This window comes from Rana temporaria, chromosome 5 (genome assembly GCF_905171775.1).
Source record: "Rana temporaria chromosome 5, aRanTem1.1, whole genome shotgun sequence".
Lineage (NCBI taxonomy): Eukaryota > Metazoa > Chordata > Amphibia > Anura > Ranidae > Rana > Rana temporaria.
In genome coordinates, this window is record NC_053493.1 from 283485010 (window position 1) to 283512113 (window position 27104).

Consider the following 27104-nt stretch of genomic DNA (forward strand, 5'->3'; position numbering starts at 1 on the left):
TACCATTTCACAAAGGAAGTGTAAAGTCTTGTAAAAAAAAACACACACACACACACCATAGAATAAAGTCCTTTATTAATAAAAAAAAAAAGAAGAAAAAAACTCCAGCAGTGATAATCCACTCGGCTTCCTGCTTCAACGTTGTCCTGATCCTGCGACGGCTGCGGGTGATCTCCAGCGATGAGAAGATCCATCGACGGGTGATCTCCGCTCCAGCGATGAGAAGATCCATTCATCCGGAGCGCAGCATCCCCGACCTCCTCTCACCGCTGGACACAGCCCAGCGAATGACGCGCTGAAGCTGTGACATTAATTATATAGAGAAGGCAGGGCCACCCGTCACGTGACCCTGCACCCTCTGACGTACCCTCTGCTACGTCACTGGGGAAGCCCAGGAAGAGGGAAGCCGGGGCTTACCCAGTGAGTGTGTGTGTGTGTGTTTACACTTCCTTCGTGAAATGGTAGGGGTACAGTGTACCCCATTACCATTTAACACAGGGGGGGGGTCAGGATCTGGGGTCCCCTTTGTTAAAGGGGTCTTCCAGATTCTGATAAGCCTCCCGCCCGCATACCCCCACAACCACCGGGCAAGGGTTGTGGGGATGAGACCCTTGTCCCCATCAACATGGGGACATCCTCCCCATGTTGAGGGCATGTGTCCTGGGGGGGTTCAGGAGAGGGGGGGCAGACTCTGTCCCCCTCTCTTTTCTGAGGCCAGCCAGGTCAACGTGCTCTGATAACGGGGCTGGTTATGGATATTTAGGGGGAACCGCACGTCATTTTTGTTTTAAATTGACGGCGGGGTTCCCCTTAATATCCATACCAGACCTGAAGGGTCTGGTTATGGATATTTAGGGGGAACCGCACGTAATTTTTTTTTAAATTGACGACGGGGTTCCCCTTAATATCCATACCAGACCTAAAGGGTCTGGTTATTGAATTTACGGGGACCTCCGCGCATTTTTTTTTCCCGAACTCCGATCCCGGACCCAAACTTTTTCCAATTATTCGGGTTCGGGTCCGGGTTCGGGAAAAACCCAAAGTCTGTACAGAACCCGAACTTTACAGTTCGGGTTCGCTCAACCCTACTCTTAACTAAATTTTTTATTTTTTTTATTTTTTTAATTTTTATTTTGTTGCTTTTATTTTAATTTTTTTATTTATTTTGTTGTCCACCATTTCTAGTTTTTTCCATACAGCTTAACCTCGGGGTTCACACTCAATTGTGCTAACGCTAACTACAGTACTCCTATCAAGCTAACATCCTAGATCTCGCTAAAGGCCTCAATCACCCAGCAAAAAGAGCTTCCCTCTGGAAATTGGCTAAGGAATCTCACTGCAACATTTTGTGTGTGCAAGAGACACACTTCAAAGCCTCATCTCCACCTAATTGCTCTAATAGCCAGTTCCCGCATGTCTTCACAGCATGCACAAACTCTAAGAAAAGAGGGGTCTTAATGGCAGTCAACTCTTCTATAACCTTTGAACTACATGACAAGATGCTGGACCACAATGGACGGTTCATCATATTAGTATGCTCCCTAAACAACTCCCTGTTTACTTTAGTAAACGTTTATGCGCCAAACATACACCAAATCAGCTTCCTAAGAAAACTCAAAAGGAAAATTGACACTGTTCAAAAAGGTGCTCTTCTTTGGTGTGGAGATTTTAACCTAACTCCAGATTTCAATATGGACTCCTTCATTCCATTCAGACGCCGTAATCTCTCTTTGGGACCTTTCCTGAAAGTTGCAAGACGTATGGAGATGTCAGCACGCATCAGAACGCGACTTTACTTTCTTCTCACCGTGTCACAACTCATACTCTAGAATTGACTTATTCCTAACCGATCAGTGAACGCTTCATTTGGAACAGTTCTTCATCACCAACAAGGTATTTTTATTCAGCAAAGCTCTAGGGCTAGGAAAGAGAGATCGCAACGCATTGATAACCTCATCAAATAAATCTTGACTCCTTAAACAAACAAAAACAACAGATCAATTAAAAACCAAACTGGGCCAACTCCGTTTAGAACTTCGATGCATGTTATTGGATCAATTTGAATTTAATCACAAACACTTTAAATCTATCGTATATGCCAATGGTAATAAAGCGGGGAAACTCTTATCCAAACAAATTAACGGGCAACGCACTAAATCATCCATCCTCTTTCTTTACCACCCGTTCACTAAGGAAAAATTGATCAACCCCAAAGATACATCTAATGCATTTAGCACATATTATAGCTCCTTATAAAATTTGAAGGAAGATCCTGACACTAAACAACCCCATCCTTCTGACATAAAATCCTTTCTACAATCTATTAATCTACCCACTCTGTCCAATCTCCAACTTGAACTCCCCATTCACTGTGCAGGAAATAGCAAAAGCTATCAAACTCCTTCCTCTCAACAAAGCACCAGGGCCTGATGGCTTTGTTGCCGAATACTACAAACAATTTGCATCTATTTTAATGGATCCTCTTACTTCAGGATTCAATGCGGCTGCAATCTCTTCTTTTTTCCCTGATGATATGTTAAAATCTTTAATTATCACATTGCCTAAACCCGGTAAGGAAATTGCCAAGGTAATTGCGGGCAGGATTATTGACATCCTCCCCTCGTTAATCCACCCTGATCAATCAGGGTTTACAAAAGGGAGACAAACAGTAGATGCTACAATTCATATAATCAACATTATCCATCACACCAATCATCGGAAAATGCCTTCTCTGTTTCTAGCTCTAGATGCAGAGAAGGCATTTGACAGAATACACTGGTCTAGCTTCTAATACATTGGCCCAGATTCAGGTAGATCCGTGCAATATTTGCGTGGGCACAGGGCAACGAGTTTTGCTCTGCGCCCACGCAAATATTTTGAAATGCCCGCGATTCACGGAGCAGTAGCTCCGTAAATTGCGCGGGCGATATGCTAAACAGCCGGGCGTAAGGCTGCCTAATGTAAATGATCCCGCCGGGGGCGGGAATCATTTAAATTAGGCGCGCTCCCGCGCCGAGCGAACAGCGCATGCTCCGTCGGGAAACTTTCCCGACGTGCATTGCGGCAAATGACGTCGCAAGGACGTCATTTGCTTCTAAGTGAACGTGAATGGCGTCCAGCGCCATTCACGAATCACTTACATAAACGACGTGAAATTTAAATTTCACGAGCGGGAAGCGCAGCTATACTTTAGCATAGGTTGCCCCTGCTATAGCAGGAGCAACCTTGCGCTAAAGTCGCCGTACGGAAACTCCGTACCTTGCGTGCGCAGGGCCCGCGCAACTTTTGTGAATCGGTGGTAGTATGCAATTTGCATACTATACGCCGATCACAATGGCCGCGCCCCCTAGCGGCCAACGCAAGAATGCAGCCTGGGATATGAAGGCATAAGGAGGCTTATGTCTGTCATATCTTAGGCTGCAGTCGGTGTAACGAGGTTCCTGAATCAGGAGCACTCGTTACACCGGAGTAAGTAAGCACTTGCGCCGCGCAACCTATGGTTGCGCGGGCGCAAGTGCTTCTTGAATCTGGGCCATTGTATTTTGATGATATGAATTGTTTGACATAATAAAACACAAATCGAAAGCTAAATATAAGATGATTCTGGAGTAACTGTTTACTGCCCTCCACATGACTCACACTTCTCTCTAGTATGCAATATCTTTCTTGAAGCCTACCTATTAATAAGTTAGAATGCATCATTGCCAAGAGCAAAATAAATGTGTGTGAACCAGGGACTTACAGGTACAAAGAGCTTTGGAAACAGTATAAAAATGGTCAGTAATGATAGAAAAACATCTTTTGATATAATGTTAACCCTTAGAAAACTCCTAGGGGTCTATTTATATTGTCCTCTTTAACACATATATTTTTTTCCTCAACAGCTTAAGTCTGATTCTGATAAGAAAGATGGGTCAATTAAATACATTTTATCTGGAGAAGGAGCTGGAAACATATTCACTATGGAAGAAAATTCAGGAAAAATATTTGTTCTTAAAAAACTAGACCGGGAAGAAAAATCATTTTATACTCTTAGAGCACAGGCCATAAACAGATTATCAGGAGTCCCTATTGAAACAGAATCTGAATTTGTTATTAAAATTCAGGATATCAATGACAATAAGCCAAAGTTTATCCGTGGACCTTATATCGCTGAAGTACCTGAAATGTCTCCCATAGGTACAGTATTCTGAACAGGTATTTGAAAATGCCTGCTATATGAAATATTGCTTATTTGTATAATCTAAAGCCAAGTGACTACATGTAGCTATAAAAGGGGAGAAGGGGGAAGGGAATAGCCTAAGAGAAGGCCTAAAAAAGGGGTTACTAATAGCAACAAGTGATGATCTAAACAAAAATGTGACACAAAGGGATTTATTATAGTATCAAAATAAGTAAAAAAAGTACAGTCATTTACGAACTATATGAAAAAATGGAACCATTTAAAAGAAATAGATTGCCATGGACAATAATAACAAACAAGACTCACAATTGACAACACATAGACACAGCACTAGTCCGGACGTTATTGATTCAGCCACGAGTTACATGCACATCATGCAATGGGCTAATTGATTTACCTATCAAGGAAATAATAGGGGTAAGTAATAATTCAGGGAAATGATAGCTGGTGGCCCCTCCTTAATCAAGCCAATAGGTGCTTTTACAAGTGGCTGAACCCAGTGTGTGGGGCAAAGGAGGAAAGGTGGGGGAGGAATGGAGATATGACTAAAGGGCCAAATAAATCACTTCCTCATCCTCATTGGAGAGTAAGGGCCATTTAAATGAAAAAAACTAGGCCAGTTATTAGTTGATGGTCCTGAAGAATACACAGCAGAAGGATAACCAGGTATTGTTCAATCAGAGGTAGGTTAGTAATGTTAGTTAAAGCAGTCTTAGCAAGTATATGATGGCTGGATCAATTAATATCCACTAAGCAAAAGTGGATTTGATTTGTCAGCTTAAATTGCCTTAACCATACATAAACAGTCCTGTTAATAATGGCTTGAAAAAATGATATATTATCAGCAAGGTAGGATTAAGCAGACATAATAATCTTAATGCTTGAAAATAATGAGCAAATGCAAGTTGCCGCAATGGTACCAATGTCAATAACTGAAATGCTAGTACATTACCAACTTGTTGTCTGTTGTCGTTCATACATTGGCTGAAGTGTCAGCTCATGTTGGTTATTGATGAATTTTCCACTGAGGCAGTAAGTACGCCAGTTCATTTGAATCGAAAGGTGACAGTAGATATCCGCGGAGGTCAAGTTGGTGAACAATCCCGACTGTTTGTTCCACACTTGATACAGCAAAGGAGTGGCATACACTGAGGTATCCTGTCCAAAGCTCCTGGCAAGTTGTGCCTGTTTAGTACGTGCACTTTCGCGTGTGCTCGTCCGTATTCCACGGCTCCTTTCACCACAACTCTCTCCTGTCTCTCACACACCGGGAGAACGTCACGTGGCAGCGCAGGGTGATGACATCATGGCCTGCAATCAAGGTCACTTTTGAAGGAATTGTGGTGGTGTGATTTAAAAAAAGAAAACATTGCTTTTTACCCTCACAATGTGGCTAAAACACATAATTAATGGGTTAAGCTTATGTAGATAGAAATATTAAACTACAGTAGGCAGGTGTTTGCTAGTGTGTTGAATTGATGTGATTTATCCCAAAAGAGGTAAGCAAAGATAACTCATCTTTGAAAACATGCTTCAAACACTCAGGAAAAATAATAGGTATAACCTAATTGGTAATAATGATGAACATTAATTTAAATTACAAAATAATTCTAAATATCTGATTTCAGTTGTTACAAATTGGCGCTTGTGTTTACTTTGTTTATGACTTGCTGGAAAAAAAGCACCAGCTTCAGAAATGGATGATTACCCTGAACAAATGCACTGCTGCACACGTTGCTCATAATACTAACCATTCCATGTACAGTATGCTGGGATAAATGTAATTGCAGGAAATATGTACTCATTGAGCCTGCACTTTGAATTGGAGATTACTTCAACATTTTTTTTTCCGTCCTTTTTCCCCCACAAATAGAGATTTATTTTGGTGGTATTTGATCACCTCTGCGGCGACAATTAAAAAAATATATATATATATATATTTTTTTTTTTTACGTTTTGTTATAATACATATATAAAATGTATAAAAAAAACAAATGTATTCATCAGTTTAGGCTGATATATATTCTTCTACATATATTTGGTAAAAAAAATAGACTTATTTTGCACAAAAGTTATCGCCTCTACAAACTATGGAATAGATTTAGGGACTTTTGTTTTTTTTTAATTGTTTTTACTAGTAATGGCGGCGATCTGCGACATTGCAGCGGACAAATCTGACCCCACACTTTTTGTGGACCAGTGATATTATTATATTGAGCAGTGCTAAAAAAATGCACCGATCAATGTAAAAATGACATGGGCTGCCTGAGACATGACATAGATCTCTGTTCCCAATCACTGGTAGCAGTAACAGTAGATCCCTGACATCTCTGTCCCCTGTCAGAATGTGGTTCCGCCTTGTTTACAAAGGCAGAGAGCCATTCTGCCTCTGTATTAGGTGATTGCAGGCCGCCGGGGGACATTAAGTCTGCCCGACCCGTAATAGCTGCCGTACAATGACAGCAATTTACGCAGGGGAGCCAACCTGCCGCAGTTGAACTGTGGTGGCTGGTCCTATAGCGGTTAATGTTGTGTTTCGCCAACAGGAAGATGTATGTTTAGTTTCTTTCCCAGACACCAGTTGTCCATTGCTGTGAGGAAATCTTTCTACTGCTCTGCCCTGGAGTGCATTCTACATTAGGGGAGTTCCATAATAGATTTTTATTAGACATATATACACTTCAGTTAGCTAACAATAGAGATTGCCCAGCATGCAAAAAAAAGAAAAGGGAAAAGTTCCCAAACATGGATTCTCTGTAAACATCATTTTAATATATGTATTTAAGATTTATTGGTCCAGTAATCTAACTTACATCATAGAGTTACCAAAATGTATCTTTGTTATGTAGGGTTATGTAGGGTTGTTGCACAGAGAAGACATCATATGGTGAAAGAAGGATGATATCGTAATAGCTCAAAATCACTGTTTGATCATGGCCAGTTTGCCCATGGAAACCCCCTGGCTGCTGCAGTTTTGGACCATCATCCCTTATCAGACAGGGCTTTAAGCACCAGTACCACCTGGTACAGCATTCAGTACACACAACCGTTTTAAATGTCATGGAAAAAACAACGTTTTTCTCAACATGATTCTTGTCAAGCCTGCCTTGCATACACACGATCGTGAAAAAAATGCTTGAGCAAAGCACAGTAACGTACAACACGTACAACAGCACTAGAAAGGGGAAGTTCCATTCGGATGGCGCCACCCTTTGGGCTGCTTTTGCTAATTTTGTGTTAGTAAAAGTTTGGTGAGAGACGGTTTGAACTTTTCAGTCTTCGTGCTTTTCAGTCTGTTACAGCGTGACAAATGTGCTATCTCCATTACAAACGCTAGTTTTACCAGAACGAGTGCTCCTGTCTCATAACTTGCTTCTGAGCATGCACATTTTTTTCCCGTCGTTAAAGCCTACACACGACCATTTTCCACGACGGGAAAAATGACGAGAAAAATTAGAGCATGTTCTAAATTTTTAATGCCCATTTTTCACGTTGCGAAAAATGCTCTAGAGCCTACACATGCTCGTTTTTAATGACCAATTAAAAAAATTGCATTTTTCTCGTCATGAAAAACGGTCCTGTGTACTCGGCATTAGACTTTGACAGGCCAACTGCAGCTGTGTTGAATGCTGCACCTGTCCTCCCCAGTTGCACTAAAATACCAGGAGGGATTATCTACAGCTGGACAGGCCTGTGTACTAGGCCCCTAACACATTACAAGCCCAGCACAGCACAATGGTAGCGCAAAACCTCCAATGCATCACCATGCTAAATCCAGCAATCTAAAACAAAAATGGCAACTGTTCCATTTCATAACTAGCTTTGTAAAATAATGTGCACATGGAATGGCTTTACACATAAGGCCCTTTGCACATGGGGCTGTTTAGCCGCTGTGCATTCCTCCCAGTTTTTTAGTGCACCCAGGACAGACAGGTCCAGTCTGGTCCCTCAAGGGTGCATCTTAGTCCTGTTGTATTTTAGTGTGCCCAGGAGGGACAGTGCAGCATCCATCCCCACTGCCTGTGAAAGCCTATGGGAGGCTGTAGCTGGATGAGGATGAACGTTGTACGAAATATTACTCATGTTTAGGGCCTTATGTGTTCAGGGATAAATGCCAAGAGTGCAGAAGACCTTGAATGCATGGAGCCCTAAATATAACACTACTCAGTACAGCATTCAGCCCAATCCAGACAAAGCCTGCCATGGACCTTGACAAGCCTCAGTCAGCAGGGCTGGATGCTGTACCTGTCCAATCCTAGGTGCACTAAAATGCCAGAAGGGATGTATAGCAGCTAGATACCCTTCTGTGCAAAGGGCCTAACAAACATTACAAAAAAGTACCGGGACACACTTATTCAGGAAAAACTTTTTACACCATTTAACAATAAGCATTAAAATATATATATATATATATATATTTTGAACATTTGCAACTATATGTGGAAGCCACGCTGCTTTATTAAAGACAGGTATACATGGAGATAGCCCATTACTCCTTAACCTGCACCCATGGTATTCCTTCCATTGATTGACTAACCCACGTAATGAAACTAGGAAACAAAAAAGTTTTATCATAGTGATTAATAATATTGTTATTATTTTCCGGAACAGTTTAACCACTTGCCATCTACCTCACGTACATATATGTCGGCAAAATGGCACAGGCAGGCAAAGCAACATACAGGTACGTTGCTTTGAACCTGCAACCTGGCACCTAGCGAGCATGTAAGCCCGCCGGGAGCTCCGTGACCGTGCCTGCGGGACCTGTGGACTCGATGTCCGACGGTGTCCCACGATTGTGTCACGGAGAGGTAGAGTGGGGAGATGCCTAGTGACAGGACAGTGATCTACTGCTCCCTGTGATCTGGAGCAGTGATCCCTGTCCTGTCACTTGTAGCCCAGCCCCCTCACAGTTAGAATCACTCCCTAGGAAAAACGTAACCCCTTCCCTGTCCCCTACTGGTTAACCCCTTCACTGCCAGTGTCATTTACACAGTAATCTGTGCATTTTTATAGCATTGATCGCTGTATAAATGACACTGGTCCCAAATTAGTGTAAAAAATGTCCGATGTGTCCGCTGCAATATCACAGTCACAATAAAAATCGCTGATCGCCGCCATTACTAGTAAAAAAAAATAATAAAAATGCCAAAAAACTATCTATTTTGTAGACTCTAGAACTTTTGCGCAAACCAATCAATATATGCTTATTGAGTTTTTTTTACCAAAAATATGTAGAAGAATACATATCGGCCTAAACTGAGGAAAACATTTGTTTTTTATATATATATATATATATATATATATATATATATATATATATATTTGGGGGCTATTTATTATAGCAAAAAGTAAAAAATATAGAATTTTTTCAAAACTGTCACTCTTTTTTGATTGGGTGCAACGTCGCACAACCGTGCAATTGTCAGTTAAATTGACACAGTGGCGAATCACAAAAAAAGGCCTGGTCATTGGGCAGCCAAATCCTCCGCCTGAAGTGGTTAATAAAATGCTAAACTGTTGGCTTACTTTTTACCCTTGCATTTAAAAAAAAATGTTTAATTATCACTCCCAATTTGAATAACACAAGTAAATCTGCTTCCTATAAAATATTACTAAAATGCAAGTGTGAAAGTAGCCATTTGCATGAATTTCATTGTTATTTTTCTCTGAAACTTCTTTGCATGAAAGCTTTTATTTTTCAAAATATTATCTTATGCTTTCTCTACATACCTAACTCCTTAATTTCAGCATTTTTAAGACCAAAGTCACTCATTTTAGAATTATGCATTAAAAAGTAACTGTACGTTTTAGTAGAACTTCTTTTATAACACTGTTACCTTGGATATTCACACTGTTTCAGAATATCTTATTTATCTTTATTTCTATATTTTAATATTTATAAACTTTGGAATTTTGATATCCTTAGTGTAAAGGTTTCCTTTCTTATGTGCAATATACTTGAAGAAATCTGAACGCCTTTACTGAAAATAAATCTAGCAATACTATTTTCTCAAGAAAGGTCAGCGAGGGCTTATTGTATTTTAAGCCAAGGGATTTTGATTTTGAACCACAAAAATCTTCAAATATTAGATTTTGTACTTTGGGTTCAAGATGAGTTTGAGGAAAAGAGTCACATAAAAATCCAACCATCATAGGGCAGTCACGAAAGCTATTTCTGCTGTATGTGGCTGTGTTCCTGCATTTATTAAGCACAATCCTAGAAAGCACACACAGCTTTTACATTTCTGTTTTGCTTTGTGTCAGAGATGTCATCAGTCATATATAATTGGATTGAGATTACGTACAGAGGCAGATTGCATTTATCTAGCAGTTTGTTAGTATTAGTATTCCAATTGCACAAAACATCTCAATATGTTTAAAGTGATTATTTCTATGTTCTATATGTAGTTAATTAAAATAGATCACAGAATATTCAATCAGCTTTTTCATCATATATTGTTCTGGCATTTTCATATAATTGTGGTCTGTTCTGGAAGATTTAATTTTTAATTTACAAGTATATGATTGTTATGATAGATATAGAGATAGATAGATAGATAGATAGATAGATAGATAGATAGATAGATAGATAGATAGATAGATAGATAGATAGATAGATAGATAGATAGATAGATAGAAATATATAGAAGATGGTTCAATAAAAAGTGTTAAGAATTGTGCAGAATTCCTCAAATGTCACTAGTAAAATAAATACATTTTCCCTTTTTTTTATAACTAGCAAAATAAAACTAATTTATCTTAACAAGACTTTACAGGCTCCATAGGCCTGTACATAGTGCTAGGTTATAGGCAAATTCCTCCTGGCATGCCCATATCATTTTCTGTTCATGTTGGAATGCTGGAAAAAACTATATCTTTCACGGTTACTTTTATAATTGCATTTTTTGTCACATGTGTATATTGCAGAAATCCAACAACAGGCATGTGTGAACATGTACTTTTACTCAGATTAATTCAGAGCTACTCTTAAATTAATCTATTGAAGCTATGGGAAAACTGCCTTGCAAAGTAAAAATTCCTTAGCAAAGTAAATAGTAGTGTGAGAGGAATCTAGCTACTGTAGTGCTTTTACATCTGGCAATCACACTGTAATAAAGTCATACAAAAATTGAGTGCAATACAAATTAATATTATTGGATTTTGCTGGTCACTTTCTGAGTCTAAACTACAGTTTAGATTGCAAATGAAATAAATTAATTTAATACAATATGGCAATCTAGAGGTGTTCTGCACACAATTGGTGTATGAAGCGCCCCAGAAATTTTATCTTCTGCTTGTGTGATTGGTTCACTGATTTTCTCAGGAAGCACTAACATACAAGCCAGATTTTAGGCATCCCCTGCAGCAAAAATTTCCAATTTGACATTGGAGGAAAGGAGGTTTTATATGAAATTGTGAAAGGGGCAAAAAAAATGTGAATCTCCCTTACTCATGTAGTGATATCAGCTGGGAATGCTAACAATTCAAAAACATATAGATGTCTTCCTCAATAAACATACAATACAGGGATATACTGTATAAAGTTCTAGAATCCATAACACACATACACAACACACAATTAGGTTGGAATTGATAGACTTTTAGGGCCATATCCACAAAAGAGATACTCCGGCGTAAGCCGTCGTATCTCTGGTTCTAACTTTGGAACTGATCCTCAGAAGCAGTTTTCCTAAGTTAGGCAGAAGATCCGACATCTGTAAGGGACTTACACTGCCGGATCTTAGGATGCAGTACCGCATCCGCCACTGGGGGCATTTCGAGTCGAAATGCCTCTGTTAGTATGCAAATTAGCACTTAGGGCGATCCTCAAAGCTTTTGTACCTAGTTTTTACGCCGTAAGTGTTAGTTTGCCTGGTGTAAAACTAGGGCTGCTTTTACAAGGTGTAAAGTTAGTCACACCTTGTAAAGGCCCATTCAAGCGACGGCATTTGGTATGCATTCCCGAGGGAGAACTCCATGCCAATTTTCAATGAAAAAAACGGCATGGGTTCCCCCTCAGGAGCATACCAGGCCCTTAGGTCTGTTATGGGTTGTAAGGAGACCCCCCTCCGCCGCAAAATTGACGTAGGGGGTCCCCCTACAATCCATACCAGACCCGTATCCAAAGCACGCTACCCGGCCAGCCAGGAAGGGAGTGGGGACGAGCGAGCGCCCCCCCCCCCTCCTGAGCCGTGCCAGGCCGCATGCCCTCAACATGGGGGGGTTGGGTGCTCTGGGGCAGGGGGGCGCACTGCGGGCCCCCCCACCCCAGAGCACCCTGTCCCCATGTTGATGAGGACAGGACCTCTTCCCGACAACCCTTGCCATTGGTTGTCGGGGTCTGCGGGCGGAGGCTTATCGGAATCTGGGAGTCCCCTTTAATAAGGGGGCCCCCAGATACCGGCCCCCCACCCTAAGTGAATGGATATGGGGTACATCGTACCCCTATCCATTCACCTGTAGGCAAAAAGTAAAAGTTAATAAACACACAACACAAGGCTTTTTAAAATATTTTATTATTCTGCTCCGGACGCCCCCCCTGTCTTCGTTATTAGCTCAATTACCAGGGGGGGCTTCTTCTTCCGCTCTCCGGGGGTCTTCTTCCACTCTCCGGGGGTCTTCCGCTCTCCGGGGGGGCTTCTCCGGACTCCGGGGGGGCTTCTCCGGACTCCGGGGGGCTTCTTCCATCTTCTCCCCTCTTCCGCTCTTGACTCGGCGAACCCCGGTTCTTCTGCAGCTCTCCGGTGCCTTCTTCTTCAGCGCTGGCTGCCTGCTATGTTTGTGTGTTAGCTCGATTTCAAACAGGCAGCCGGCGCGGTCTTCTGTGATGTCAGGGTCTTCTCTTCTGTTCTTCTCCCCTCTTCCGATGTTGCCTCGTCGCCTCTTGTCGCTGTAATGATGGAAGCGCGCCTTGCATCCCATTTATATAGGCATCACCGTCCCATCATGCTCCGGTAGGTACCCACGTGGTGGGTGCCTACCCACGTGCACCCACCACGTGGGTACCTACCGGAGCATGATGGGACGGTGATGCCTATATAAATGGGATGCAAGGCGCGCTTCCATCATTACAGCGACAACAGGCGACGAGGCAACATCGGAAGAACAGAAGACCAGAAGACCCTGACATCACAGAAGACCGCGCCGGCTGCCTGTTTGAAATCGAGCTAACACACAAACATAGCAGGCAGCCAGCGCTGAAGAAGAAGGCACCGGAGAGCTGCAGAAGAACCGGGGTTCGCCGAGTCAAGAGCGGAAGAGGGGAGAAGATGGAAGAAGCCCCCCGGAGTCCGGAGAAGCCCCCCCCGGAGAGCGGAACACCCCCGGAGAGCGGAGAAGACCCCCGGAGAGTGGAAGAAGAAGCCCCCCCTGGTAATTGAGCTAATAACGAAGACAGGGGGGGCGTCCGGAGCAGAATAATAAAATATTTTAAAAAGCCTTGTGTTGTGTGTTTATTAACTTTTACTTTTTGCCTACAGGTGAATGGATAGGGGTACGATGTACCCCATATCCATTCACTTAGGGTGGGGGGCCGGTATCTGGGGGCCCCCTTATTAAAGGGGACTCCCAGATTCCGATAAGCCTCCGCCCGCAGACCCCGACAACCAATGGCAAGGGTTGTCGGGAAGAGGTCCTGTCCTCATCAACATGGGGACAGGGTGCTCTGGGGTGGGGGGGCCCGCAGTGCGCCCCCCTGCCCCAGAGCACCCAACCCCCCCATGTTGAGGGCATGCGGCCTGGCACGGCTCAGGAGGGGGGGGGGGCGCTCGCTCGTCCCCACTCCCTTCCTGGCTGGCCGGGGTAGCGTGCTTTGGATACGGGTCTGGTATGGATTGTAGGGGGACCCCCTACGTCAATTTTGCGGCGGAGGGGGGTCTCCTTACAACCCATACCAGACCTAAGGGCCTGGTATGCTCCTGAGGGGGAACCCATGCCGTTTTTTTCATTGAAAATTGGCATGGAGTTCTCCCTCAGGAATGCATGCCGAGCGACGCTGTCATTTTTTTTTAAAATTATTTGTTTTCCCGGCGCGTCTTTTTTTCATCCGTCGTAACTTTAGTGTCCCGTCGCAATCCACAAAGCCGCCCGGCGTCAATTACGTTCGCGCGATGCACGTCGGGAAAATGACGTCACGCGCATGCGCAGTACGGCCGGCGCGGGAGCGCGCCTCATTTAAATTGTAAACGCCCCCCGGAGAGGAGGAACGCCTTACGACGGCGGCACTTAACTTACACTGCTTGAAATTTTTACGTAAGTGCTTTGAGGATCAGGCACTTAGGTAAAAACTTTAAGTCAGTGTAACTTAACTGCTGAAAGTTAAGTTACGCCGCCTGGCTGAGGATTTGGCCCTTAGTTTTTTCCCATGTTACCGAATGGCTTCTGCCAGAGGCTCAATGTCTAATACAAAAAATGAGCGGAGAGAGAGGGAATCCCTGTCAGGTACCAAACGGTTTTGATAGCCATCCAGAAGTCCACATTCTGGCATAAGGTGTGGAATATAATCCTAAAATGGCCAATAAGATAGTTCCAGAAAGGCCAAATTTCTGCTCTAAATTACTTACCAGTGCACTCGGTCAAATACCTTCTCTGCATCTAAGGATAGAAACAGAGAGGGCATTATAAATTGATAAAGTGCCTCATGCAGTGTGGCTCTCAAACAAAACATAAACAGTAAAACATAGCGCAGTATGCCAGTGCTGGTTTGTCTGAGATGTACAGAGTATGACTCACATTCAGTCATATGACCAGCGCGTTTGTACAATAAGATACAAACGAGCTCCTCACTCCGTATCTCCTTCTGTGATGTTCTCCCCATTGTAAAGTATAAGGTCAATAAGCCTCCTAGTACCATCATTGGCCTGTCGATTAGATATAAATCCAACTTGGTCAGGATGCACCAGGTTGGAGATGTATCAGGAAAGCTGGTTAGCTAGGAGGGTCTCATAAAGCTTTAGATCTGTGTTTAGAAGGGATATGGGTCTATAATTGGTTGGATCATCTGGTGGATTGCCTGACTTAGGGATAGTGATTATGAGGGCCTACAAAGACTCCCAAGGAATTTTTCCCATGGTTGAAAAATGGTTAAAAGACTTGCACAGATAAGGAGCAAGGAGGTTGTGGAAGAGCTTAAAGTATTTATTACAAAATCCATATAGACCCAGGGCTTTATGGAGAGGAAGAGTATATATGGCTCTGAGTATCTCTTTCTCAGAGGATGCTCGGGATAGATCCTCAAGCTCTTCTGGTGTAATAGTTGGAAGGTGAATGGAGTCTAGGAATTAATTGATCCCATCAGAATGGGGCGCAGGTTCTATGGTCAATGAATTGAGAATATACAGTTTAGAACAGTGATCACTAAAACAGCTAGCTATGTCTTTGTGGTTGATGACTAGGGGGCTTGGGAAGTTTTCATATTTTATTTTGGAAAGTGCGAATTTGCATTTAAGTTGTTTGAACAAAATGGGCACATTTTAATAAAAAAAGCCTCTCATAGCATGTGTTAGTGTTCCATAGTACAGTGTCATCTAGAACAGAATTAGTGTTCATGCGGAAATAAGTCTCAATCTCAGATTTAAACTGTTTTTGATAGTTTGGGTGGTTAAGAAAATAGATATTTAAATGCTATAAAGCAGTGTGTTTCAATGCAGGAATAGAAGACAAAGTGATAGACACTCAGGCATGGTCTGACCAATTAATGAGGCCAATAATTTGTCATGGAAATGGACTGCAAAGTAGATTTGTAAGTCAATAAAATATCTATCCTGGATGGACCTTTGTGCATTTAAAAACGTGTGGTCCTTCTCTGAGTCATGCAGACACCACCAGGAGTCATAAGTTCCTTTACATTGGATGAGTAAGGATTAGACTTTGCATCTTTTTCAACCTTATTTACTATGTTACTAAAGCTAAAGTGGTCTTTTAAAGCAATATTATAATGATTCAAGCTAAGTAAGATTGCTCACCAAAAAATAAAGTTGCCAGCAATTAAGACATGTTTCTTTAATCTTTCTTTTAGGTACATCTGTAATTCAAGTAACAGCTGTAGATTATGATGATCTAGCAACCGGAAATAATGCCAGATTGGTATATAGCATTCTTCAGGGACAGCCACAGTTTTCAATTGAAATAAAATCAGGTAACAAACCTTGGACATTTATATTGTTTGCCATAAAAATGTATTGATTTTGTTTAGGTTCAATATCTGTGTTCATACCTGCAATTTTAAAAGTTAACACATAAGTATCAGTATGCAATGTGTTTTATGAAGGTATTTGTGTTACTATTTCTTTAAAGTGTTTCCAAAGAGTATTGATTTTTGTTTGTGGTGAGAGGTTAGAACCGTTGTCTGGTTTTAGTTGCTGTCGGTATGCCTGGTATTATACATTGTCCCTACAACATAAATTAGGGAAACTATTTTTTTTATTATACATTTTTATTGAGAAGTTTTCAAAGTATAAACAGATATAAAGCTGTATAAAAGGTACATAAAAGAGAAATGGTAAGAACAAACGTCTGAGAATTCTGACATAAACAGTATCAATGTACATCAGGAATTGGTTACAACGGTAATCAAAACTGAGGTTAATGAAATACCAATTAGAGAAAAATAACATATGTTAAGACTGAAATAATAAGAGGGAAATGGAGGATAAGGTAATACTGAGATAAAATTAAAATGGAATTGAATTAAAATAAAATAAAATAAAATTTGAGATGGACACATTTAAGTTATCGGTTGAATAATGAATGATGATTATTGGTAGGGCAGTTATCAGCAGAGCTGAGATCAAATTGTAGGTCATTAGGTCATCTAGTTCTTTCCCTCCAGATCTTCCACTGTGCATCAAACTTCTTCCTAGAGCCACATTTGCTAGCCAGTAAAGATTTGTAGATGTGGTGGGTTTGTATAATCACAAGTGTTTCATATATGTTTGGCACCACATTGGATTTCCAATCTTTGGTTATATGTGATCTGGCTGCTAGAAATATTTGTGTGACCACTGTGCGGAAGTATGAAGGAAAGGCCTTAAAGCCTAGATTCAACAGAGCCATTCCAGGATTTGGGTAGGTAAGGATAAGTGCTGTCAGTAACGGCGTTAAAATAAACGCCGTTACCTAACGCAGCCACTTTAGAGAGTAACGAGTAATCTAACTGATTACTCTTCCCCTCGTGGTAACGCCGTTCCCATTACTTGGGCGGCGTTACCGCTATTACATCTACCGCCACTAGTGGTGCAACGGATCGTCACCGATCCGTTCGGCACACCACGCGATCCGCGGAGCGCTCCGGAGCCTCGGCCATAGGAAAGTCCCCGGCTTCGGACTAGATCCGGAGCGGCGGCCATCTTGCTCCACCCCAGTGGAGACAGTGTGCTTACCAGTGCACAGCGTGACACTCCTCACCCTCAGCGCGCTGACTACAGACCTGGGACCACCGACTGCAGACATGTGGAGACAGCATCTGAGATCTGCAGCTGCCGGTAGGAGAGACACAATCACCCGGGGAGCATGGCTGTCTGTACTGAGTGGAGGAGGGGGACACCTGTGACACCAGAGGAGGGGGACACCACACCTGTGACACCAGAGGAGGGGGGGACACCACACCTGTGACACCAGAGGGGGGGCACCACACCTGTGGCACCAGAGGGAGGGGGGACACACACCTGTGACACCAGAGGGAGGGGGGACACACACCTGTGACACCAGAGGGAGGGGACACACACACCTGTGACACCAGGGTGGAGGGGAGGGGGGACCCCAGTGGCACCAGAGTGGAGGGGGGACCCCAGTGGCACCAGAGTGGAGGGGGGACCCCAGTGGCACCAGAGTGGAGGGGGGACCCCAGTGACACCAGAGTGGAAGAGACAGGAGGGGGGACACCAGCGTAATGATAGTGATTAGGGGGCAAGCGGACATCTTGTTACACCCAACGGAGTTTTAGATTTCACAATTATTTTCAACACAAAGCGGCGCTTATGTGCTTTAATACAGTATTTGTATTGATATTAAAGATGTTATAGAACGTAATTGCATTGTAGAATATAAAAAAAAGTCACAGTTACTTTGCTGAGTAACTAATTACTTTTTCAATGTAGTAACTGAGTCACTAACACAATTACTTTTTCGAAGAAGTAATTTGTAACTGTAACTAATTACTTTTTTAAAGTAAGATGAGCAACACTGGTAAGGATACCAGTGATAGAGGAGATTATTAAGAATATGTCATGCCAAAAGCTAGTTAGATGTTTACAGGACCAAAAGACATGCATAATGTTACCTACTGCCCCACAGCCTCTCCAGCACAGAGGGGAATTAGTCTGGGAGATTTTGGACATCCGGTATGGTGTGAGGTACCATCTCAGGGTTATTTTTTGAGAGAGTTCCCAATGGTTAACACATTTGGATGCCTTGTATATTGTATTGAATGAATGAATGACTTGTATAGCGCTACTCATGAGAACTGAATCGCCTCTGGGCCCTTTTTCCAGTCAGTGTCTGCTTGGCTGGTGCGGTCATTTTACCCTGTAGGATCGTGACACGCTTGGGACACACAGTCATACACACAGGGCAGTTTGCCATTGTAGTTGTGTAAAGGTTTTCTCTAAAGCCCTGTACACACGATCAGTTTGTCTGATGAAAACGGTTTGTTTTCCATCGGTGAAAAAAACATGTCTTAAAATGTATCTATGAATAAGAAAACGATAGAAAAAAACGATCGTCTGTGTGGAAGTCCATCGGTCAAAAATCCACGCATGCTCAGAATCAAGTCGACGCATGCTCAGAAGCATTGAACTTCATTTTTCTCAGCATGTCGTAGTGTTTTACGTCACCGTGTTTGGACACGGTCGGAATTTTTTACCAATGGTGTGTAGGCAAGACTGATGAAAGGATATCCGACGAAAAAATCCATCGAATTAGATTCCATCAGCTATCCGATCGTGTGTACAGGACTTTAAGTCATCTTCCCATTTTTGATAGGGGGTAGTTTTAATGAAGGTGAGTTTGTGCTGGAAAGGATTATAGAAGATGGGAATGCCCTTAGTGGATGTAGATGGTGCTGTATATCATTTTTATACTGTGTCATGTAGGTATAAGTGGTGAGTTTTTAGGGATCCAAAAAGTTGGAGACTTGGCAGTATTTGTAGTTGTTTCTGGGTAAGAGGCTATTTTCTATTGTAAGAGTATTAAAGGTCTTAAGGCGGTTGGATAAGTCAGCAACATGAGTAATGACTTTATTTTGGCAATCCATAAGTGTGATATTGGGGATGGTCTTTGTTAAGATGTTGATGGGGATAAGAATTTCAGTCATTTTAGGTGGTGGGGACATAGATCTGCAGAGGTCTCTCCAAGCTATTAATGAGGCTTGTATGGTTAGGTGGAGATGTGGTAGGGTGAAGGGTTTGACTTTGGCTAGGTGTTTGGTTTTTTGGTTACTTTATCTATCAATGGTAGATAATTGGAATGAGCTAATTTGGATAGGTCTGCTGTTAGTTGAAGACCTAGGTAGGTTATACTTTCTGTACTCCATGAGTAGGGAAAATATATTTTCCATTTGTATTGAAGGTAAGGAGGTAGGCCTATGGGTAGTATGATTTTGTACAATTCCCTTTGTAATATGAGATTCAACTAAAGCTGTCTAGGATGTTGTGGGCATGGGGTAGAGATTGGGATCGTGAAGTTTTGAATAGGAAGATATCATCTGTGAAGAGATTTATATTGTGGGATTTGCCTTGGAGGGAGAAGCTTGCAATTTTTGGGTGTGCTCTGATTTTCTCAGCTAAGGGTTTTATAGGAAGATTAAAGATTTAGGGGGACAGGGGGCACCCTTGTCTCGTTCCATTGGAAATAAGGAAGGGTTGAGAAAAGCTATTTGATGTGTACACTTGTGCAGAGAGTGATGAGGGCTAGAATGGCAGAAAGAATGGGTCCCTCTAAACCAAATCTTTTGAGAGTGTGCGTCATGTAGCCCCAATGTATCCTGTCGAATACCTTCTCCGCATCCAGAGAGAGGATCAGAGAAAGGATTCAATATTGTTGTTCCTTCCAGTATGACTTATTGCAATTAACTACACATAAAAGTATCATAATACTGGACATGTGAAAGCATGAAGAGAGCTGGACATACTTGGGTTTGGGTTTGGTTTGTGGATGGTTTTCTGAACTGTGCTTAAGTACTGAATATTAATGCAAAACTGTTGAAGGCAATAGGAGGTGGAGCTGAATCTTAAACTCAGCTTTGCCCATTTTGAAGGCTAATAATTAAAAATATTGTCAGAAAATGGTATGGAGTGGTGTTGTTGGCACTGCCACAGGATATATATACCTTTAAGGCCTTGTACACACGACCGAACATGTCTGCTGAAACTGGTCCACAGACCAGTTTCAGAGGACAGATCCGACCGTGTGTACAGCCTAGCAGACAGGTTTCCAGCAGACAAAAGTTTTAAAGCATGCTTTAAAACTTGTCTGCTGGAAACCCATCCGTCCGACATGTCCACTGGTTAGTACACTTAACCAGCGGACAGAAATCTCCCGCATGCGTTGAATGGATTCGATGCATGCGTGGAAGTATTTTACTTCCTGGTTTGGTGACGTGGCGGTGTCAACGTCACCGCACTGTCTGTCCGCAGGGATTTCGGTTTGATGGTGTGTACAGCCATCAGACCAAAATCTCCCAGCGGACATGACCGATGAAAACGGTCCGTGGACAGTTTTCATCGGACATGTTCTATCGTGTGTACAGGGCCTAAGAGTCTGGTATATATTTTAGGGAATCTTTGAAAGGTTGTCTTTGACTATTTCTTTTTAAAGAGTACCAACAGTGTAAATGTCCAGAAACATAATCAAACACAATGAACATAATCAAAAACATTGTCAAACACAATGAACAGCACCTTTTGAAAGAAAAAAACTGCCAACTTCTGAGACTTTTTTGCTCAGGCTACTACTCTTCACTCAATAACAAGATGAAGGGGATGGTGGATAATGTCATTGACCAAATATGGCCATGGTCAGTTATTCTTTTATTACATTTACCTCTGCTAGCCAGGGAGATCATTTTATTACTGTTATGCCGCATACACACGATCGGGTTTCTCGGCAGGTGAAAACACCGCTGAGAAACCCGACGGGAAAACCGAGGACCGTCTTGGTCCCTTTTCTCCCATGTACACACGGCCGGTTTTCCCGACAGGTTTTCTCTTGGTCGAGAAAACCGGCTGTGTGTATGCTCCACCGCAGTGTTTCCCTATGGGAAAACTGGCATGCAAAAAAAAAACGCTGCGATTCACGATGAGAAAATTTAGAACATGTTCTAAATTTTCCCGCCGTGATTCTCGGCAGTTTTCTCATCGGAAAAACTGCTGGAGATCTTACACACGGCTGGTTTTCTCATCCAAGAGAAAACATGACAGTTTTCCCGACGACACAACTGATCGTGTGTACAGTTTAATATGCATTTTTCTGCTTTTAAAATTCTTACCTCATTGATGCAGTGGTTCTGCTAGACCTGTGGTTCTACTCATATGTGCTGCTGGCTTCTGTGTTTACATATGTGTGTCACATGTTCTGGTTTTATATCCCTTTCCCTTCTATCATTTTCTGGTCAGCCGCCCAGTTTGCTTCTCTATATATAATCATGCTCATTGCAGCTTTTGTTTCTTGAGCAACTTCCTAGTTCAGTGCTCCATCTTTCCTACATTTTTTTTTTATCCCATGTCTGACCTCCCCTTTACTGACCCCGGCTTCATCTATTGTTTCCTGCCTACCGTGTGCCCTTACCTCTTCTGTCTCTTGCCATCTGTACTCTGCATGTGTGAGTGGCCTCCACATCTTCCGCTGGGTGTACCTCAGGGTTTTGACCTGGTTCCAGTCTGTTGCAAGTCCATTCCCACCATCAGGGTGCCTGGTGAAGAGCAGGCTGGGGCTTAGACTATGCACTGGGGAACCCGGAGTTGGCCTTCTACAAGGTTTAAATACCATAGGAACCTGACAACTACTTCTTGGTTTAACATTACTGTTTTTTAGGTCTGCTATTTTGTTTCCTGTGATCAACATCCTGTTCAGTAGAAAGTGGCAATGATGATAATTCAGAGAGTTATGACATAGGAAGCAACAAAGCTGAGCCAGAAAGCTAAAAATCCCAAGCAGAAGCCAAGTGAGTCATTTGCAGTGGATTAACAATACCTATAGTAGTCCACATGGCTGCTCTGCTATGGGGCCTTGGGGTGGAAAGGGGCCTCACTACAGGGGCTGTTGAAACAGTTTAAACATAGAACATCTGTGTGCATGGGAAAATAACTCAAATTCAACACTGAATCATTATGGATTGCAAAGGTTAATGTTGACATTGATCTTGTACCCCCTGTGATATTTGCAATCAAGAATGGGTGATGTCAAATCCATAGCAGAGTTAATATAATTATTGTTGCTAGTCACAGAAGAATTGTTTAGCAGTCTTAGTAATGTAGATTTACTGTTCCCAAAGCTATTGTTCATCAAAGGGCACCACTGAAATTAACTCTGTCTGCCTAACACAGTCTTCCTTAGGCTGTAAAAATGTCCATTATCTCTCCGTAGCTAAAAACTGACAGCTATTTGTAGTTCTGCAAAAAACAGTTTACCCACCTCCTGACCAGGCCATTTTTTGAGATATGGAACTGCGCCACTTTAACTGACAATTGCGTGCTCCTGCGACGCTGCACTCAAACAACATTGATGTCCTTTTTTTCCTACAAATAGAGCTTTCTTTTGGTGGTATTTGATCACCTCTGCGGTTTTAATTTTTTTGCATTATAAGCAAAAAAAGAGTGACGATGTTGAAAAAAATACTATATTTTTTACTTTCTTGCTATAATAAATATCCCCCCCCAAAAAAATCTTCATCAGTTTAGACCAATTAGTATTCTTTTATATATTTTTGGTAAAAAAAATCTCAAAACGTGTATATTGATTGGTTTGCGCAAAAGTTATAGTGGCTACAAAATAGGGGATATATTTATTTTTATTTTTTATTTTTATATTTATTATCAATCAGCAATTTTTAGGGAGACTGCAACATTGCGGCTGACAGAGCGAACCCTTTTGACACTTTTTTGGAACCACTGACATTCATACAGTGATTAGAGCTAAAAATAGCCACTGATTACTGTATAAATGTCACTGGCAGGGAAAGGGTTAACACTAGGAGCGATCAAGGGGTTAACTTTGTCAAAGGGAGGTGTTTTTAACTCTGGGGGGAGTGTACTGACAGGGAGTAGAGAGAGATCGCTGTTCCTTATCACTAGGAACAGCAGATCCCTCTCTACTTCCCTGACAGAACAGGGATCTGTCTGTTTACATTGACAGATGCCCGTTCTGTCTCCCACTGGAGCGATTGCGGGTCACCGACAGACATCGCGGTCGCCGGCCACACGCATCAACTTTGGTATCGCGCCGCAGGTGCACGCGTGCCCCCTATAAGTCTTAAAGCGGTCTCCGTACAGCTACGGCGATTTGCACAGGAGAGCTGTACTGAGGTAAATACTGAGGTATAAGTGCATTATGAACACCATGGTCATGTGTGCACATTTACAGATGATTCAACTAGTTTGGTTGGAATCCAACCATTTCTCCTCTTACAGAAACTGAATACCTTGTGTAGGTAGATTTTTTTTTTGTATTGGCTTTGAGTATGCAGCCCCTCAAACACACAAAAGTAATAAAAAAATTAAAGCACATTATTGTTAAATGTAACACTTCAATAAAGAGTCTGAGGCCTTGTACACACGATCAGTCCAAACTGATGAAAATGGACTGAAGTTCAGTTTCATCAGTCCAAACCTACCGTGTGTATGGCCCATCAGACTTTTGTCCTTCAATCCAAAGTTTTAGAACTTACTTTAAAATCGGACTGATGGACGCCTGACCGATCGGTCGAAACCGATGGTTAGTACGCAAAAGCATCGGTTCAAAACCCGCGCATGCTCAGAATCAAGTCGACGCATGCTTGGAAGCATTGAACTTCGTTTTTTTCAGCACGTCATTGTGTTTTACGTCACCGCGTTGGACTTGATTGGATTTTGAATTGATGGTGTGTAGGCACATCAGACCATCAGACCATCAGACTTCAGCCTTCAGTCCGTTTTCATCGGATGGACTGATCGTGTGTACAGGGCCTTAAAGGTCAAAACAAACTTTCCATGTTCAGTGGAAAGGAAGGCATATTTATGACAGCTGTTTTATTATTTGTTTTGAATTAAATAATTACATTAATATTGGCTAATAAGAATCATGTAACATTGCTTAATGCACAAACAGTATTTGCATAAAAATGATAGAACTTTACTTTTAAATTCAAATGAAAATGCACGAGTGACACTTTGCTGGCACTATTTAGCATGCACTAAATCCATATGTTCAAATGCTAAAAAACTGGCTAAAAATTGAATTTGAGTTGTTAAAAAGCTATTTTTTAAATAACTAAAGAACATATCTGATAAAACCACAAGCAACTATAACAACCAATATTTTATTTCAATGAATATATCACAAGTAAATCTCAAAATATAACACCATTTTGAAGCTTCTATAATGCCATTTCATGATATAATACTTATGTGAAAACTTAGAAAGGAAGAGCTAAATTATACCAGACTACTGGCTAAACATTTTGTCTGAAACTTTTGATCATATCAGATATTTAAAATTAAATTAATAATTTCCTCTAACAGTATATATTTTGGTCGAACAAATAATTTAGGACAAATACAAGGTTGTGTATTAAATAATTTATCTTCTTCTCAGCAACAAAATGTAAGTTAAGTCAAATTACTTATAAAGTCACTTTTAGGTTTACTGTATTTTTTAACACAGCATTTCTTTTTCGAATAACATAGAATGGACATTTTTTTAATTATCTTAACCACTTTACCCCCGGGAAATTTGGGCGCTCAATGATCAGGCCATTATACCCAAATAAAATACACACAAATAGAGATTTCTTTTGGTGGTATTTGATGAACTCTCCGGTTTTTACTTTTTATGCTATAAACAAAAGAGCGTCAATTTAAAAAAAAAAACACAATATCTTTTCCTTTTTGCTATAATAAATATCCAGATTTAAAAAAAAAAATCCTCAGTTTAGGCCAATATATATTCTTCTAGGTATTTTTGGTAAAAAAATGCAATAAGCGTATATTGATTGCTTTGTCTACAAAGTAGGGGATATATTTCTGTTTTTTTTTACTAGTAATGGCGGTGAGCAGCAATCTTTATCTGGACTGCGATATTGCGGTGGACAGATCGGACATGTTTGACACATTTTTAGGACCAGTGACAATTACACAGTTATCAGTGCTATAACAATGCACTGATTACTGTATAAATGACTGGCAGGGAAGGGGTTAACACTAGGGGGCTATCATGGGGTTAACTGTGTTTCCTAGGTCTGTTCTAAATGTGGGGGGATGAGACTGACTAGGGGAGGAGAGAGATCAGTGTTCATACTTAGTATGAACACACAATCTCTCTCCTCTCCCCTGAGAGAACCAGGATATGTGTGTTTACACACAAAGATCCTAGTTCTTGCTCTGTCACGAGCGATCACGTGTGCCTGGCAGTCATCGCGCCCGTCGGGCACTCACATCGGCTCCGGCGGTACTCGCGAGTCCCGTAGTGGTCAAAAGGGGAGCCAACCTGCTCTAGTACAACTGCGGCGGCTGGTTGGGAAGGGGTCAATAAAATTAACTAATTCTTTACATTTAGGCTTGGCAGGATTAATATTTAATAATGTGAATGATCTAAGAATGAGCTGCTTTATTTAGCAACACATACTTATTACTGCAGATACGCACAGCAAAATATGCAAAGTGTAATAGGCATAAACAGTGGGAAAGACTATATTGAATGCATTTGTTAGCAGATCATTACTAGCCAGTAGGGACTGGTTTAACACAGTTTTTGAATCTGAAAAATCGGTTTATACACTGTGTAGTAACTAGTGATTAAGCCAAATGTACCTGAGTTGGGTTTAACCACTTCCATACAGGGCACTTACGCACCTTCCTGCCCAAGCCAATTTTCAGCTTTCAGCCATGTCGCACTTTGAATGACAATTGCATGGTCATGCTACACTGTACCCAAACAAAATTGGCGTCCTTTTTCCCCACAAATAGAGCTTTCTTTTGGTGGTATTTGATCACCTCTGCGATTTTTTTTTGCGCAACAACTAAAAAAAGACTGACAATTTTGAAAAAAAATAACGTTTTAATTTTTTCTGTATTTTTTTTGTAAATAAGTAAGTTTTCTCTTTCAATTATGGGCAATGATATGGCGGCACTGATGGGCACAGATGAGATGGCACTGATGGACATCGATGAGGTAGTACTGACGGGCACAGATGAGGTGGCACTGATTGGCGGCGCTGGTATGCTCTACTGATGGGCACTCATAGGCGGCACTGATGGGCACTCATGGGCGGCACTGGGCACTCCTGGGCGGCACTGGGCACTCATAGGTGGCACAGATGGGCACTCATGGGCGGCACTTATGGGTGGCACAGATGGGCACTGTGGGGTGGCACAGATGGGCACTGTGGGGTGGCACTGATGGACACTGTGGGGTGGCACTGATGGACACTGTGGGGCGGCACTGATGGACACTGTGGGGCGGCACTGATTTACTTATGTTGCCAGTCAGTGCCCATTTGTGGGCACTGATTGGCATCTTTTTTTTTATTTCCAGACTTTTTTTTTGTCAGACTTTTTTTTTTTTTTTTTTTACAGACTTTTTTTTGCCCCCTGCTTCCCTGGTGGTCCCAGGGTGGGCTTCCATGGTGGTCCATGTGGCGATCCGAGGGGGGGCTGCACTGATAAACAATCAGCGCGAACCCCCCCTGTCAGGAGAGCCGCCGATCGGCTCTCCTCTACTCGCATCTGTC

The 27104-nt window shown here is 42.0% G+C and overlaps 1 protein-coding gene across 1 annotated transcript in view; it reads left to right on the forward strand.

Moving 5' to 3' along the window:
• Positions 1 to 27104, forward strand: part of LOC120940834 (cadherin-19-like) — a 151569-nt gene that overhangs the window by 54910 nt on the left and 69555 nt on the right. Inside the window, exons 3-4 of the mRNA XM_040353908.1 lie at positions 3885 to 4179; positions 16203 to 16322. Of these exons, the coding sequence (XP_040209842.1) occupies positions 3885 to 4179; positions 16203 to 16322 (415 nt within the window). The remainder of the gene's footprint in view (positions 1 to 3884; positions 4180 to 16202; positions 16323 to 27104) is intronic.